We start from the raw sequence: 15,214 nt of genomic DNA on the forward strand, positions 1-15,214 counted from the left end.
CGGGCCTGTATGTCCCTGTCAGCTGCCGCTGGGCCTGTCTGCCTCTGGAGGCCGCCACCGGGCCTGAATGTCTCTGCAGGCTGCAGCCGGGACTGAATGTCCCTGTCGACCGCTGCCGCCGGGACTGAATGTCCCTGTCGGCCGCTGCCGCCGGGCCCGTTTACCTCAGCGGGCCGCTGCTGGGCCCGTCTACCTCCACAGGCCGCCGCCACAGGCCTACCTGCGTCTGCTTGTCTCTGCCGCTGGGCCTGTCTACCCCTGTGGGCCGCCGCTGGGCCTGAATGTCTCTGCCGGCTGCCTCCCGGCCTGAATGTCCCTGTCGGCTGCTGCCGCCGGGTCCGTTTACCTCAGCAGGCCGGCGCTGGGGCCCGTCTACCTCTGTGGCTGCCGCTGGGCCTGAATGTCTCTGCGGCTGCCGCCGGGCCTGAATGTCCCTGTCGGCTGCTGCCGCCGGGTCCGTTTACCTCAGCAGGCCGCCGCTGGGCCCGTCTACCTCTGTGGGCTGCCGCTGGGCCTGAATGTCTCTGCCGGCTGCCGCCGGGTCTGAGTATCCCTGTCGGCTGCCACTGCTGGGCCTGTCTACCTCCACGGGCCCCCGCCGCAGGCCTACCTGCGTCTGCTTGTCTCTGCCGCCGGGCCTGTCTACCTCTGTGGGCTGCCGCTGGCCTGAATGTCTCTGCCGGCTGCCGCCGGGCCTGAATGTCTCTGTCAGCCGCTGCTGCCGGGCCCGTTTACCTCAGCGGGCTGCTGCTGGGCCCGTCTACCTCCACGGGCCGTCGCAGGCCTACCTGCGTCTGCTTGTCTCTGCCGCTGGGCCTGTCTACCTCTGTGGGCTGTCGCTGGGCCTGAATGTCTCTGCCGGCTGCCGCCGGGCCTGAATGTCCCTGTCGGCCGCTGCCGCCGGGTCCATTTACCTCAGCAGGCCGCCGCTGGGCCCGTCTACCTCTGTGGGCTGCCGCTGGGCCTGAATGTCTCTGCTGGCTGCCGCCGGGTCTGAGTATCCCTGTCGGCTGCCACCGCTGGGCCCGTCTACCTCCATGGGCCCCCGCCGCAGGCCTACCTGCGTCTGCTTGTCTCTGCCGCTGGGCCTGTCTACCTCTGTGGGCCGCCGCTGGGCCTGAATGCCTGTGATTTCACAGGTCTCCTCAACCCAGAATTGTGAAAGCTCTTTCCCCTTGGGGTCTCTTGGTGGGCTTGCAGAAAAGGAGGAGGAAGTGCAAGAGCAACCAAAGACCAGTGCTCATACTGAGGCTCCCAGAGAAGACCCCCCTAAGTCAGAGCTGGCTTCTATAACTGTCGAGTGATTCTGTGATTTGGCCTCCTTAGTTAATGGTACGACAATTTCTGCTGGGTCTATTCCCACTAATTGACGAAGTCTCAATTTTCCTTTGCAAATCAAGTCAGAGATTTTTTTCCACATAAGTTTTTAATTTTTTATTTGGTTTATTTGGTAAAAATATCCATTCCCAATATAATATCTTCCCTCTGCATTAATATTCCAGTAGGAGAACACCTGGAAGGTAAAATAACCAAAATGCAATCCAGCTTTGGATCAATACGATCCACGTGCCCTTCATGCACTTTCTTTTCTACCAAGGCCAATTCTTTCTCAACTTCAGTTGATAATTCTCTTGGACTATTTAAGTCCTTGTCACCTTCTAAGGTTTTGAACAAATCAGTTCATCTTTTAAAACTGTGCCTACTAATAAAGGAATTCTAAAACTCAAAAAGGGGGGGGGGAGTGCTGTGGATATTGCTCTATATAAATAAAACACTGATGGCCAGTGACCAGGCAGGAAGTAGGTGGGACAAGGAGAGAGGAGAATTCTGGGAAGCAGAGGGCTGAGGGGGAGACACTGCAGCCACGTCCAGGACAAGCAGCATGTAAAGACTCTGGTAAGCCACCAGCCATGAGGCAAGGTATAGATTTATAAAAATGGGTTAATTTAAGATAAAAGAACAGTTAGCAAGAAGCCTGCCATGGCCATACAGTTTGTAAGTAATATAAGCATCTGAGTGATTATTTTATAAGTGGATTGTGGGACTGCGGGGCTTGGGGAACCTGGAGAAAAGCCCTCCAGCAACAAGTTCTAGAAGCAATTTAATGTCTAAAAGCTTAATAGCTGGGTTAAGAGGCAATCTTGGCACACTGAGTCTTCCAGTAGGATTGAACACCAAGATCATCCTTGACACCTGACAATCTTGAAAACTGAGTGTGTATTGTAGGAGTAAGAAAGAAAATGTTATTGTGGCTTTCATGGTTCTGCACTCAAAAAAACAATGTGAGCATATATGTGTGTTTATATGTAAAGAAGTGACTGAATAGCTATATGCCTGTATGTGCAAATGCTTCCAAGTAAGTATGTTGTATGTCTGTGGGCTGCAATATGTTACTTGGCAAGAAAGGTAAGGCATGGATTGGTTTTCCCATTGCCTGGTGAAAGTATCTTAAAGGAGGAGGGTTTATTTGTCCCAGTTTGAAGATACAGTCTATCCTGGCTGAAAATGTCCAGCAGTAAGAACTGCTCTACAATGCAAAAGCACAGGCAGCTGGTCCCATTGTGCCTGCAGCCAGGAAACAGAGAAAGATGAATGCTGGTCCTCAGCTGGATTACTACTATTTCCTTTGCATTCAGTCTGGGATCCCTGCCCATGAGACTGTACTTACATTAAGGATGGGTGTATCTTACGGGTTATTTCAAATCCAGTCAAATTGTTAATGAAGTAAAACCATCACTGGGCAATACATGATGTCAATTGCATCCTCTTTTATTTAATAACAATTCTGCTGAACTTCTCATGAAATGATTCTCGCAAATCATTTCTAAGACTTTCCTTTCCTCAAAGACCATAGTCTTTCTGGGTCTTTCTGGCCAGATCCCTTCTGGATTTGACTGCCTTTACATACTTATTGAGCATTGTTAATAAGCTTACCAAGTCCTTTAGAAAAATCGCTGTCCCTTTCCTTCCTTCCTTCCTTCCTTCCTTCCTTCCTTCCTTCCTTCCTTCCTTTCTTTCTTTTTTTCTTCTATTTTAAATTTGTTGTTGTTTTGAGATTTATTTGTTTGGTTGGTTTTTTTTTTTTTGGTTTTTCAAGACAGGGTAGTTTTGGTGCCTGTCCTGGAACTCACTCTGTAGAACAGGCTGACCTCGAACTCACAGAGATCCACCTGGCTCTGCCTCCTGAGTGCTGGGATTAAAGGCATGCACCACCACTGCCCGGCTCCCTTTTCCAAACATAATCTTTAGAAGATTCTGATATTCAACTATGATTATATATAGAGGGGAATAGAGATATATAGCTTAGCATAACTCTCCTTTACTGTATCTTTCTGTGCAAAATTCTTTGAGTACATTCACAAACTTAAGACTTCTGACATCCTAGCCAGGTGTCATGTTTGCATGTCTTTAATTCTAGCACCTGGGAGGCAGAGATATAGGGATCTTTCTGAGTTCAAGGCCAGTCTGACCTACATAGTGAGTTCTAAGACAGCCCGAGATAGATAGACTCTGTATAATAATAATAATAATAATAATAATAATAAGTAAATAGACAAATAAATAAAATATTTCTGACATCCCAAGTAATTACTGTTAATAACCTCATTATATAGACCCCTTGCCCAAAATCATAAAACCAGTGAATATCATTGTAAGGAGCATAATTGGACTTGAGAATATCTGGATATGTCTCATTGCAAACCCTCTGCAAAAACCCAGACCTGTGAGAATAACATTTAAAAAACTCTTAGATGATTTATCTTTAAGACCATCTTCACAGATTTAGAAAACAGGGCTTATAGAGGTTATAAATAAGCTCCTAATTTATATGACACATTTCTTTATCCATAGAAATGCATATATAATCCCCATACAAAGATTCATTCATACATATTTATGCATATATGTTCATTCATGTGTTTATTTCATAGTTATTTCTAAGTGTTGTTTTTATATATGTATATATTTGTGCATAAGCTTATATGTTCTTATATTCTTATATATTTCTGTATATTTATATGTGAATAATCTATATGAAAAATACATATAGATAAAGCACACACGTGGTAAAACATATACAATGAACTAAAAGCATGTACCATATTCCAACAATCAAACATGTAGTAGGCAAGCAATTCATCAGTGTCAACTCTGTTCTTTGAGAATACTCTGCTGTTTCTGTCCACAGCTAGCATGGTGGCTGAAAAACAAGCAGATCTGGAGGTGACCTCACACCAAACCAAGCTGACATATCATTGAATTAGGAATCTGAGATAGCACCTTGACCTGGGAGTCTTATTTCTCCATCTCTGACCTTGCCACTGGGTAGTGCTGGGGATGGGGCTCTGTAACATTTTGTTTGCAACTACACTGTAACATCCTGATATACATTAGAGCATATTTATTTTCACTGAAACCCATGCTTAGCTTCTGGGTAAAAAGATTGTAAAATATAATACATATTTACTATGGTCCCTTGAAAGAGAGTTAGTGAAGGAAGGCATTAATTCCTTCCAGGTGGCTCTGGGTGCTGGTGGGCAATTTCCTCTCTGTATTTTAAGATGACGCCATGGTTAAAGAGTTAAAGGCTAATTGGGCTCTCTGTCAAAATCAACGAAAGCCTAACTCCAAGATTCTCTGTGAGGAAAACACCATCAACCCTGAGCAAGCCCTCCCACCCCAGTTTCCAGACTCTGACTGCAGTTTAAGGTAAGTGAGTGTTCCTTTGAGAGGGCAGGGGCTTTTGCTTCTGATATGTTGAGCCAAGGGGTATAACTGCAGCTTGAGATTTGATTTTCTGTTGTGGTTGCCAGCAGCAGGGAGAGGGCTGCAGTCGCTAGAGGCTGTCTTAGTAGCTGTTAGGAGCTGCAGCGGGGAGGCAGGCTGGGCATCAATTCATTGGCTCCTCTTATGCACCTTTATTATGAAAAGTTAATTAGAAACCCTGTCTTCTTTGTTTTTCACTTAAGGGTTAGAAGCATCAGAGGGTGGAGATCTTAACCTTCAAACTCTCTGTTCCTAGCTGTATCTCTTTTTTCTGGGCTTGTTACGAGAGTAATATAAGCAAACCTGCAAGGACTTTCACTCTGTGCTTATCACATAAGGGGAACTTAATTATTAGATTCCTAGATCACCTCCCTCCCCACTCATTGAATTCATTCAAATTCAAGTTTCCGACTTGCCACCTGAGGAATCATGGTCAGTGGATAATAGAAGTTAATACATGCTGAAACCTCAGTGTGCGTAAGGTCTGGGCTTAACTAATTTACTTGTTTTAACCTGGCTTTTGCCTTACTTCCTCTTCCTAAGCACCTATGAAGTTATTATATTTTTGTAGTGAAAAAAATGCATGAAGTTAATGGTGCTTAGTGTTATAAGCATATAACTCTTACCCCGATTTCTCCTTGAAGAGTTACAATATATAACTCATTCCTCCTATATTTTAAAGATGATTAAACTGAGTTGAGACTATGTGATTCCCTTAAGATCATAAAGCAAAATCCAGGCACTGGGAGCCCCAGGGTTCTTGTTTTTGCTTTTTAGGTCAAGTTATCTCTCAAGCCTTAGCTGTCTCCTTCATAAAACCATCCTAATGCAAAGGTGTCTACTTCCCAGGGTTTCTATAGTGATTAAGATAGTAAACTTGAAAACAGCAATGTTATGTTAAGTGCTAGATAATGTAACTAGGGAAATCAGGTCAGTGAAACCATAAGATAAGACATATTGTTGAGTTACCGTAGAGTTTGGTGGAAGTGAAATGCAAGACTATTATTTGCCAAATGTCTGTTGGCCTGCTGTACCATTTGTTCTTACCTTGCCTCATTTTAATATTTTATCAATGGGCAAACAGACCAGTAAGGGATCAGTAATACATCCAAGTGACTCCCAGGGAAAAAGAATAGTCATGGGCTGAATGTGGTGATATCACATCCTGTAATTCTTGTAATCCAGGCTCAGGGTTAAGAGGAGAGTGAGTTTGAAGCCACCTTTGGCCACAGTCAGTTCAAGGTCAGCTGGGGATACATGAGACTCTGATCTAAAAAAAGGGGGGGGTCTGGAAAGTGCTTACCTAGCATGTACAATGCTGGGTACAATCCTCTGCACTACAAACAAAAATCCAAACAACAAAAATAGAACTGAAGGCTGATTTACCCAAGCCTGGGATCCACTCTCTCTATTTCATTTGAAAGTTTATAAGAACAAGGGAAATGAATCTCCTGATGGAATTTGGTCATGTGGTTTTAATTTTGGTTTTCTTCTTTAAAGTAAATAATAAAACAATGTATCCTATGGAGAACTGTACTATGGAAAGTAAAATTTCTTACTGCCCTAAAACTTAGATTTCCCAATAGGAAGTTGTCATCATATACATCTCTCTTATTTTGAGACTTTAAAGAGCAACTTATTTGGAACACTTCTTAAAGCACTGCTTAGTCACTTTCCATGCTTATGTTTCTCACTTGTTGGGAACTCAGCTGAGAACAAATCTATATGGAAGAGTAATGAGTCTCATATGCACCTAAATTTTGAGACTGGGCAAGGCACACAAAGGACAAAGTTCCTTGTCCTAGAATCAGACATGGACTTTGCCGCAAAACCCATTTTCAAGTACTCGTTCTTGCTCCTGATCTGTATGACTTTAAGCACACAATGTGGTTTTCAGGCACCCAGTTTTTTTCATCTGAACATGGAATTGTAGCATCTGCCTCCTACTATTAAAGAAGATACAAGTGCCACAAACGAGATGCCCAAAACATGTTGATTTCCTTCCTAATAGTTCTCTTCTGAATGGAATCTTGAGTGAATGAGAGTAAAATGGGAGGGATGATAATTTCAGTGGGACCCAGGAGTTTTTTCTCCATAGTAGAGCAGAATATTCAGGGTCTATACAGAGAAAGTTTCACAGACATTCGGTAGCTTCCTTTTAGAGCCTAACATAATTTAAAACTTGGAATTCCTGTCTTATATTATATAAAATAATGATTTAAATGTCATTAGCTTGAGAATTTGGTTATTGTGACTGGAAAATGGTGACAAATGATACTGAGAGTGAGACTCACCATTCACTTTTGGGATAGGCTGTCCCTTTTTTCCCTGTTCATAGATGCTGTTCCTGTAGAGACCATTCCAGGTAAAAGCACATCCTCACAAATTAAATGGTCTCTGACTTGAATCCTTGTTTTATTTTATCTCACTGAAAAAGATGAGAACGACTTTGATACCATGATGGAGCTGATATGGTTTGGAGCAGCAGAGGACATTCCAATCAAATTGAACTTCTTTCAGGTCCAGGGGGAGCACAAGGCCTTGTTTGTTTGTTTGCCTCAGGACCTTTGTGAGCTTCTCCCTGTGCCTGTAAGTGCCTCCATTCCCTCATGCTGTCCATCTTGACCTTGTTCATTCACACTCGTTCCTCGGGCTTCATTCAGATAGCTGATCTGTGACACTACCCATCTCCTAAAAACCACTTTGTGTCCTTTCTGTGTATTTATGAGCTTTAAATATTGTATAGTCTCATCACTCTTCGCAATGCTTTGTTCACCATATTCCTCCCTCGAGTATCACGTAATCTCAGAGAGTAATAATTGGTTTGCCTTGTTCACTCTATAGCTCAGCACTCAGCACCATATGTAGCACGTAACAGGCACTCAAACCATGTTTATTAAATGAGTTCATAAGAGGATGATGGAGTGTGTGTAAGCGAGAGAGTCAAGTCCTTGCGACTTCACAGGAAGAATATGAGACTGTCAGATTGCTTTGCAACCATGCCTTACTTCAGTTTCAACTGGCAGAGTGACTTCTGGGACATTCTTTTTCTTATACTAGCCTAAAAATCTTACGTTCTATTATCTCAAAGGGTGGTGGGATTCAAATCAAGCATCTAGTATATTGATAGATGCTCAGTATGAAGTGAGTTATTTTCCACTGTAGGAGAAATTGCTGATGAGGCTGTGAGATGACCAGGGCTTCAAGAATCAGCTAGGAATTTGCATATCCTTGGTTAGCACAAGTTCCCACTCTGCTCATCAGTGTGGATACTTTTTTAAGAAGAGTATAACCTGGAGAAGCTGATATAGAAGATTATCAAGTCTATGCAGGGACTTCCATGCTCAAATTTTCCTCTGCACAGGGTTTGTGGTTCTGCATACAGACACCAACCCCTGTGAAAAAGACCCCTTTCAGGAAGGCTCCACTTCCAGCAATGGTGACTCAAGTAACAAAGGCAATTCATGTTTCAGTTTTCAAAGTCTTCTCAGTAACATATATGAAGTGCACAGGCTGGAAGGAAACCGTGGCCTCTTTCTCCTCTTAAATGGCTTCAGTGCTTCAAGGGACCCTTAGGGGTGTTATACTATTGAAATTTCTTCAAAAAGTGAATGCTATGCATGCCCAGGAGTTCTCACTCCTAGAGCAAGCCTGGATTTCCTTTCACACAGCCTGCCAATGTGCTGGATTTTTTCCACTGAAATAACCCACACTTAAAAGGCAAATTGTGGACTCAGAAGCAGGATGCTTCTGTCAGTATTTTGCATGAGAAAGATCCCTTACCTAGCTGTGGAGTTGGACTGTAATATGTAAAGGAACTGGACGCTGGGTCTTCAGTAACCTATGCATGTGTTGAGGATGGATGGAGCCTGGCAACATACCACCAAAATGGATTCTTGCATGCAGGTCACTGTAAGTTTTCTTTGACAGAGGGAACCAATGGAAAGCTGATTTTCTACCTGGTGTGGACACCTGGTATTTTGTTCATTTTTCATCTGTTTCCTGTTCTGCCTGAGACTTGGCAAAAATCTAGAACAACTTTGTATTCCAAGTCACACCAATTAGTCTTACAAACTTGTCATCTGTGTAGCAGGGGAGCTTGAGTTTTAGGGTGAGACAAAACTGAACGTTAATGCCAACTTTACATTTCAAGGCTTGTTAACTGAGATAACATGAATAAAATTCCTCCACAGTGCCAGGCACCAGTGAGCACCTCATTGATCTCTTAGTACAGGCTCATGTGTTTGTGTCAGTTGGTGATTCTGTTTTAGGAGATTAAGGATTCTTTGGAAGGCGGAGCTTAGCTGGACCAGTGAGTCACTGGGGAGCATTAGTGAGATAGTCTCAAGGTTCATATTCTGACAAATGGTTTATAGCCCAAGTATCCTAGCTCCGCTTCCTAGTCCAAAGACATGTAAGCAAGAGGTCCTCTCCTGCAATGTCTACCTCAGGTTGGTGTTCCACCATGGCTTCCTCATTATGACAGAGTGTACCCCAGAACTGTGACACAAGCCTCTCCTACCTTAAGTGACTTCTTCATAGGAATTTGGTTACAGTGACAAGAAAAGTAACTAATGCATATTCCTTACTAGTCCACCTACATTTAAAAACAGTAAATGAGAGAAATACCATTGTATGACAAGGTCTGTGAGAGACATCTCCTCACTTCTAGACTGTATGACTGTAAAATCAAGTACTGCACATCATTAATAAATGTAATATATTATATATATATTTGGTTTTTCGAGACAGGGTTTCTCTGTGTAGCTTTGGAGCCTGTCCTGGAACTCACTTTGTAGTCCAGGCTGGCCTCAAACTCACAGAGATCTGCCTGTTCTGCCTCCCAAGTTCTGGGATTAAAGGCGTGAGCCACCGCCGCCGCCGCCGCCGCCGCCGCCACCACCACCACCACCACCACCACCACCACCACCACCACCACCACCCAGCTAAATGTGATTTTTTTTTAAGTCATATAATTGCCAGGTGGTAGTGGCACACACCTTTAATCCCAGCACTCAGGAGGCAGAGCCAGGCGGATCTCTGTAAGTCCAAGGCCAGCCTGGTCTACAGTGTGAGATCCAAGACAGGCACCAAAACTACACAGAGAAATCCTATCTTTTTGTTTTTAAGTAAAATAGCTATTTATTCAGCCTCTTGTCATGCCAAAATGTTCTGTGCATATTTCACTATAATTAGCACACCCTCTGAAACAGGCAAAATTGTACATCGTTATATTTCATATTACCTGATTATATAAAAGTATAAAATGAAAATGATTTATCAATTCCTTTTAATATTCCTAATAACTCAAGAGATATGAGGCACAAAAATCTCAGAAAAACATGACACAGGAAAAGCAGTAATGTAGTTCTCAGGTAAGTTAACATGTCATAATCTGTTATGAATATACAAAGACAACAAACTTTTAGAACATTCTATTTACTAAGATTCTGGCATAGCTTTATGTAACAAGATACAGCATACCAGGTCCTCCACTCAACTTGTTTGTGGTAAGACTCAGCTTCAATATGAAGCTGTTAAAAATGAAAACCAAAAGTCCTGCTTTTTACATGCTAAATATCTTGTAAGTGTGCCATTAAACATAGTAATGAACTTAAGACAGCAAGAGTATGGAGTTAAAAGCTAAACACTGCAGGCTAAACAAAATCTATACAAAACATAAAGGAGCTGTCACTGGCTACATAGAAACCTTCTGATTGGTTAAAACCTGTATAAAACATGCACTTTAGAATTGTTAGCTATCAGTTCAGAAAGTACCAGTGTCTACTAAACAATTCCTCTCCAAAGTGTAGGTAAATTGAATTAAAATGACATAACACGGTCTAACCCTAAGAAACATTCAGTTATGACTCAAGTGGAGGTAAATTCCAGAGCTTTGGGGGCTTTCTCATGCTGCAAAGTGCTGGGTATCTCTGGTGCATTCAAAGCAGCATACGAAGAAGTCTGTGGATGTCATCAGCCACAGTCAAGGACAGGACTGATGGCGCCCAGCTCTGACCTCCCAGGAAGCATGGCTACTGTGTCCACAAAAGTAGTGTGAGATCAAAGGCACACTGTTCTGGTAGCTAAAGAGATAGCAAACCACCCCCTCTTTAAAAGCTCCTTCCCCAAGTAAATCAAAATATACGTGGGGAAAAACTAAAATACTTATCTACAGAGTAAGGATTTTGAAATATTAATGTAATCCCTACTTTGAAAATTTTTACTAGAGTCATCTCATTATTTCTGGTTACATCTTAAAGATGGATCCAGGTTCCATTTCTGTTGATTTATCCTTAAGTACTTCTAGTAAAAAATATTAGCTTTATTCCAAATATCTTAACCACTAGTATGACTGCAAAGCACTGTCCCCCAGAGTCACCAAGCACTGGAAGAGGAAAAGGTGTTCAGGCAGCAGGCAACAATCATGGCCCTTCACACAGCGGGATCCAAGTGGCTACTGACTAGTCCAGGAAGTCTAAACACAAGGGAATTCATGCACGTCACTACATAGTAGAATCTTCACAGTTGAGAGCTCCTTCGACATTGCACTCTGTAAGGGACCCTGTCTTCCTTCCCGAGGCTACACTGAGTCTGAACTCGAACCCGCAGCCTTCTTTTTCTTCTTCTTGATGTGCTTCTTGTGCTTCCGTCTCTTCTTGGCTTTGTCTGTTCTCTCGCGCTCTTCTCCGCTTTTCTTCCTTTTTGCTTGCACCTCTTCATAATCCGACCTGGACAACGACGTAGAGGAAGAGCGCTCTATCTTCACACAGCTTTCTTTTTTTGCTGAGTCCTTTAGTGTCCTTCTCTTTCTCAGTCACATCCTTTGACTTCTTTTTCTTTTTTGAACCATCCTTGCTGTCTGAGTCAGAGTCCGACACTGAGCTCTCGGGAGACTTATGGCAACAACTCTTCTTTTTCTTCCTCTTCTTTGTTTGCTTTTTATCCTCATCTTCAGAATCTGAAGAACTGCTGGAAGAATCAGAGCTCGATGAGGAAGAAGATGAATACCTACCAGATTTCTTCTTTTCTTTTTTCTTTCTCTGTCTTTTTTTGGATGAGCTCTCATTTCCACTTAGTAATTTCTCTCTGTGTTTTTCTAGTTCTTTTTTCCAATTCTCATTCATTTTTTCTTCAAATTCAGCCAAAGCTTTGGAACCCTTCTTTTTCTTTTCCAGCTGTTCCTTTACTTCCTCCCACGTAGGCCTTGGTCGATTCAGATAATCCTGGATTGTTGGCCCTGAAGACTGGATTGGACCCCTTGATCGAGCCATCGCTATTGGATTCATGTAGGCCACGCGATTGTCTCGCTTCCCCATGGTGGCCAGCGGGACGCGGGAAGCCGCGGACGGAGCAGGCCGGAGAAGAAGAGAGAAATCCTATCTTGTAAAAACAAAGAAACAAACAAAAAGTCATATAATTTTTCCTTCACAATTTGGCATTCATAGCTATTGTTTTCAACTTTCTTTGGGAAGCTGACAACTTATAAGAGAAGAAATAACCAAACAGAAATATGTTAAGCTTTGATGACTTGCATTTAATTTGTGAGTTTTGGAAATGATTCATAACAAAATTACATATTTAATATGATCAATAGCATAAAGACTAATAGAAGACTGATTGGAGATAATGTAGATATGCCAGCAAAACTGAGTCTATGTGGTGACCAACTGAGCTCCTCTCTCTGAGCCTGGTTCAAGAACAGAGTCAGTCATGTGAGGAGAGTTCCAAGAGCTTGTAAGAAAACTGTAAGTGACAAAAAAAGTGTGACACTTGGGCCACTTTGTTATAGATTCCAGGGTCTCAATTCCTATCCTATACTACCTTATAAAGTCCATGTTTTCAAGATCCTATCTATCCAAGGTATAAAGGGAACCCCACAATGCTAGGAACAGCCTGAGAGAATAAAGGTAGAAATCTAAGTTTCCTAGAAGCAGGGGAAACATGAAGAACCACAAAACAGAAACTTCTGTGTTAGCAAATGATTATAGGAATTCATTTAAGCATCACAAAAATCCCTACAAGTTAGGAATCAAAGTACAGTGTGGTAAAATATCTTTCTTAGTTTCCCTAGTTATCACAGGTACTATTGGGGAAAATTATAAAGGCCACTCCACGTAGTTAAAAGGAAGATTTATTTAGTGGATGACTTACAAATGAAGGAATAGATAGGTTGCGGGGGTCTGGGGAAGGTGTATCACAATCCAGCGGTGTTCTCTGGAACTCTGCTCAGTCATCCTCCACCGTCCAGGGTCCAGGAGCAGACAGAACACTTGCCCATCCAGGTCTCGGGTCTCCAGATGCCTCCCTTGGCCCCGCCTCGTAGGTGTGACAGTTGCCAGAGTCTCAATGGGGGGTTGGAACTTCCAGAACCAAGCTGGAATAGCTACCCACTACATCTCCCCCTTTTTGTCTAAATAAGAAGGTTCTAAACTAGTACAAGACTATATACAAAGGAATGGTTATCAAATATTGTCCAGGAATAATGAGGGATAATGACCTAGATAAGATGGAACTACAACCAATGCAAACAATATCAAGCAAGAAACACATACTAAAATCCAGAGAAGTACAGAGCATAGGTAAATGGCATGTTATAAAGATCATTCCAAAAGGTGTCCTATCCTAAAGAACCTGAATCTAATACTTAATATGTTCTATCTATGATATTATATATACTAAGTTGTAACTATAACTGCTAGTCTTCAATCCCATCAAAGACCTGAGAAGGAACATAATGGTACCTGAGAAATGGAAGATGGATTCAAGCAACTTTCAGGAGTCTTGCAAGAGTAGACAGAGACAGCTGGCAGCCTGAACAGTCACCTAATGTTTCCCAGCATTGTTGGTGCATTCAAATTGGCTACAGGCCTAGAGTATCTGACAGACCATCTTCAGAAGCAGGAATTCTGAAAGACCATCTTACCCTGTCTTGGCAGAGTACAGTGGTCGCTTTCCTTGTGTCCTGCTTGTCCAGAAAGGACATCATTGCATTTGTACTGTCAGCCATCAAGGCAAGGGCAGTTCTTTGCCCAGTAGGCCATTTTGTGCCAAGAAGACAAACTTCCAAATGGAAATGTCTTAGAAGTCCAACATTCTCTCGGGATCAAATTGGTGCAGCCAGGAGCAATTGTGTCTCATGTCAACAGAATTCTAAGTTATTTAAATGCCATATTCTCTAGGTCTATGAAGTGTTTGAAGATTACCTGTCCATCTGACCTATGTATCTGTAAATCTGGATAACCTAACTAATGTAACTATAGAGATGACAGGCATAGGTGACCATAAATCTGTAAGTCTTATCTACTGAAATAACTTAAGGAGTAAGGCTTCATGTAAACAAGGTAAACAGTCTATAAGCAAATGTATGGTGAAGAACGATGACTTCAAAATTGTGACAATACACAAGATATTTATAACAGAGGTATGAATATATAGTGTGATATGCAATATGACAATAATCTTAAATATTTATCAATATACCGAATATCCTAAACAGAAGTAGAACATACATAAAGTATGACAGATATAAATTTACATTTGTATCAATATACAAATATTTCAAATAAGAGTAGAAATATATGTACATTATAACAAATATAGTTCTGTATTTGTATCAATATACAAATTATCTTAAACAGGAATATAAAAATAGTTTACATTTGTATCAACATATAAGAATCCATAACAGTACAAGTTACAGTGAAAATTATCTAAGGTTTCTATTTTACTAAATTTGTTTACTAGTATATACAATGATCTAGCCCGGCTAGCTCAGTCGGTAGAGCATGAGACTCTTAATCTCAGGGTCGTGGGTTCGTGCCCCATGTTGGGCGCCAGATATTGGGGAAAATTATAAAGGCCACTCCACGTAGTTAAAAGGAAGATTTATTTAGTGGATGACTTACAAATGAAGGAATAGATAGGTTGCAGGGTCTGGGGAAGGTGTATCGCAACCCAGCGGTGTTCTCTGGAGCTCTGCTCACTCAACCTCCACCGTCCAGGGTCCAGAAACAGAGAGATTGCTTGCCCATCCAGGTCTCAGGTCTCCAGATGCCTCCCTTGGCCCTGCCTCGTAGGCATGACAGTTGCCAGAGTCTCAATGGGGGTTGGAACTTCCAGAACCAAGCTGGAATAGCTACCCACTACAAGGTACATCATAGTTCAATCAGAAATTCCACAGCCTTTCCATAGTTCTGTGCCCAGGATAGAGGACATATCCAGCCCCAGTTACAGAGCTGTACCTGTGATTATCACATAGAAATAGAATCCATAGACTCTTCTTGACTTGTGCTCTTCACAGTCAGGAAGATTCTTCTAACAATATTTTGAGTTGCTGCAGCATGAATAAGGGAAACATAAAAAAGTGTGGATATCAGCATAGAGATACTTGTGTGCATTGAGTACTTGCCTAAATATCATACATGATTTAAGCCATTTAATTTTG

General features: G+C 42.2%; 1 protein-coding gene across 1 annotated transcript; it reads right to left on the reverse strand.

The window, feature by feature from the left end:
• Window positions 1-11,345: 11,345 nt before the first annotated feature.
• Window positions 11,346-12,096, reverse strand: LOC114684238 (protein FAM133B-like). The gene is given in 2 exon segments (XM_028858755.2): window positions 11,346-11,518; window positions 11,520-12,096. Coding segments are annotated over 2 exon segments (735 nt in total). The 5' UTR covers window positions 12,087-12,096; the 3' UTR covers window positions 11,346-11,350.
• Window positions 12,097-15,214: the final 3,118 nt, after the last annotated feature.

The sequence above is a fragment of the Peromyscus leucopus genome, chromosome 16_21 (assembly GCF_004664715.2).
Source record: "Peromyscus leucopus breed LL Stock chromosome 16_21, UCI_PerLeu_2.1, whole genome shotgun sequence".
Lineage (NCBI taxonomy): Eukaryota > Metazoa > Chordata > Mammalia > Rodentia > Cricetidae > Peromyscus > Peromyscus leucopus.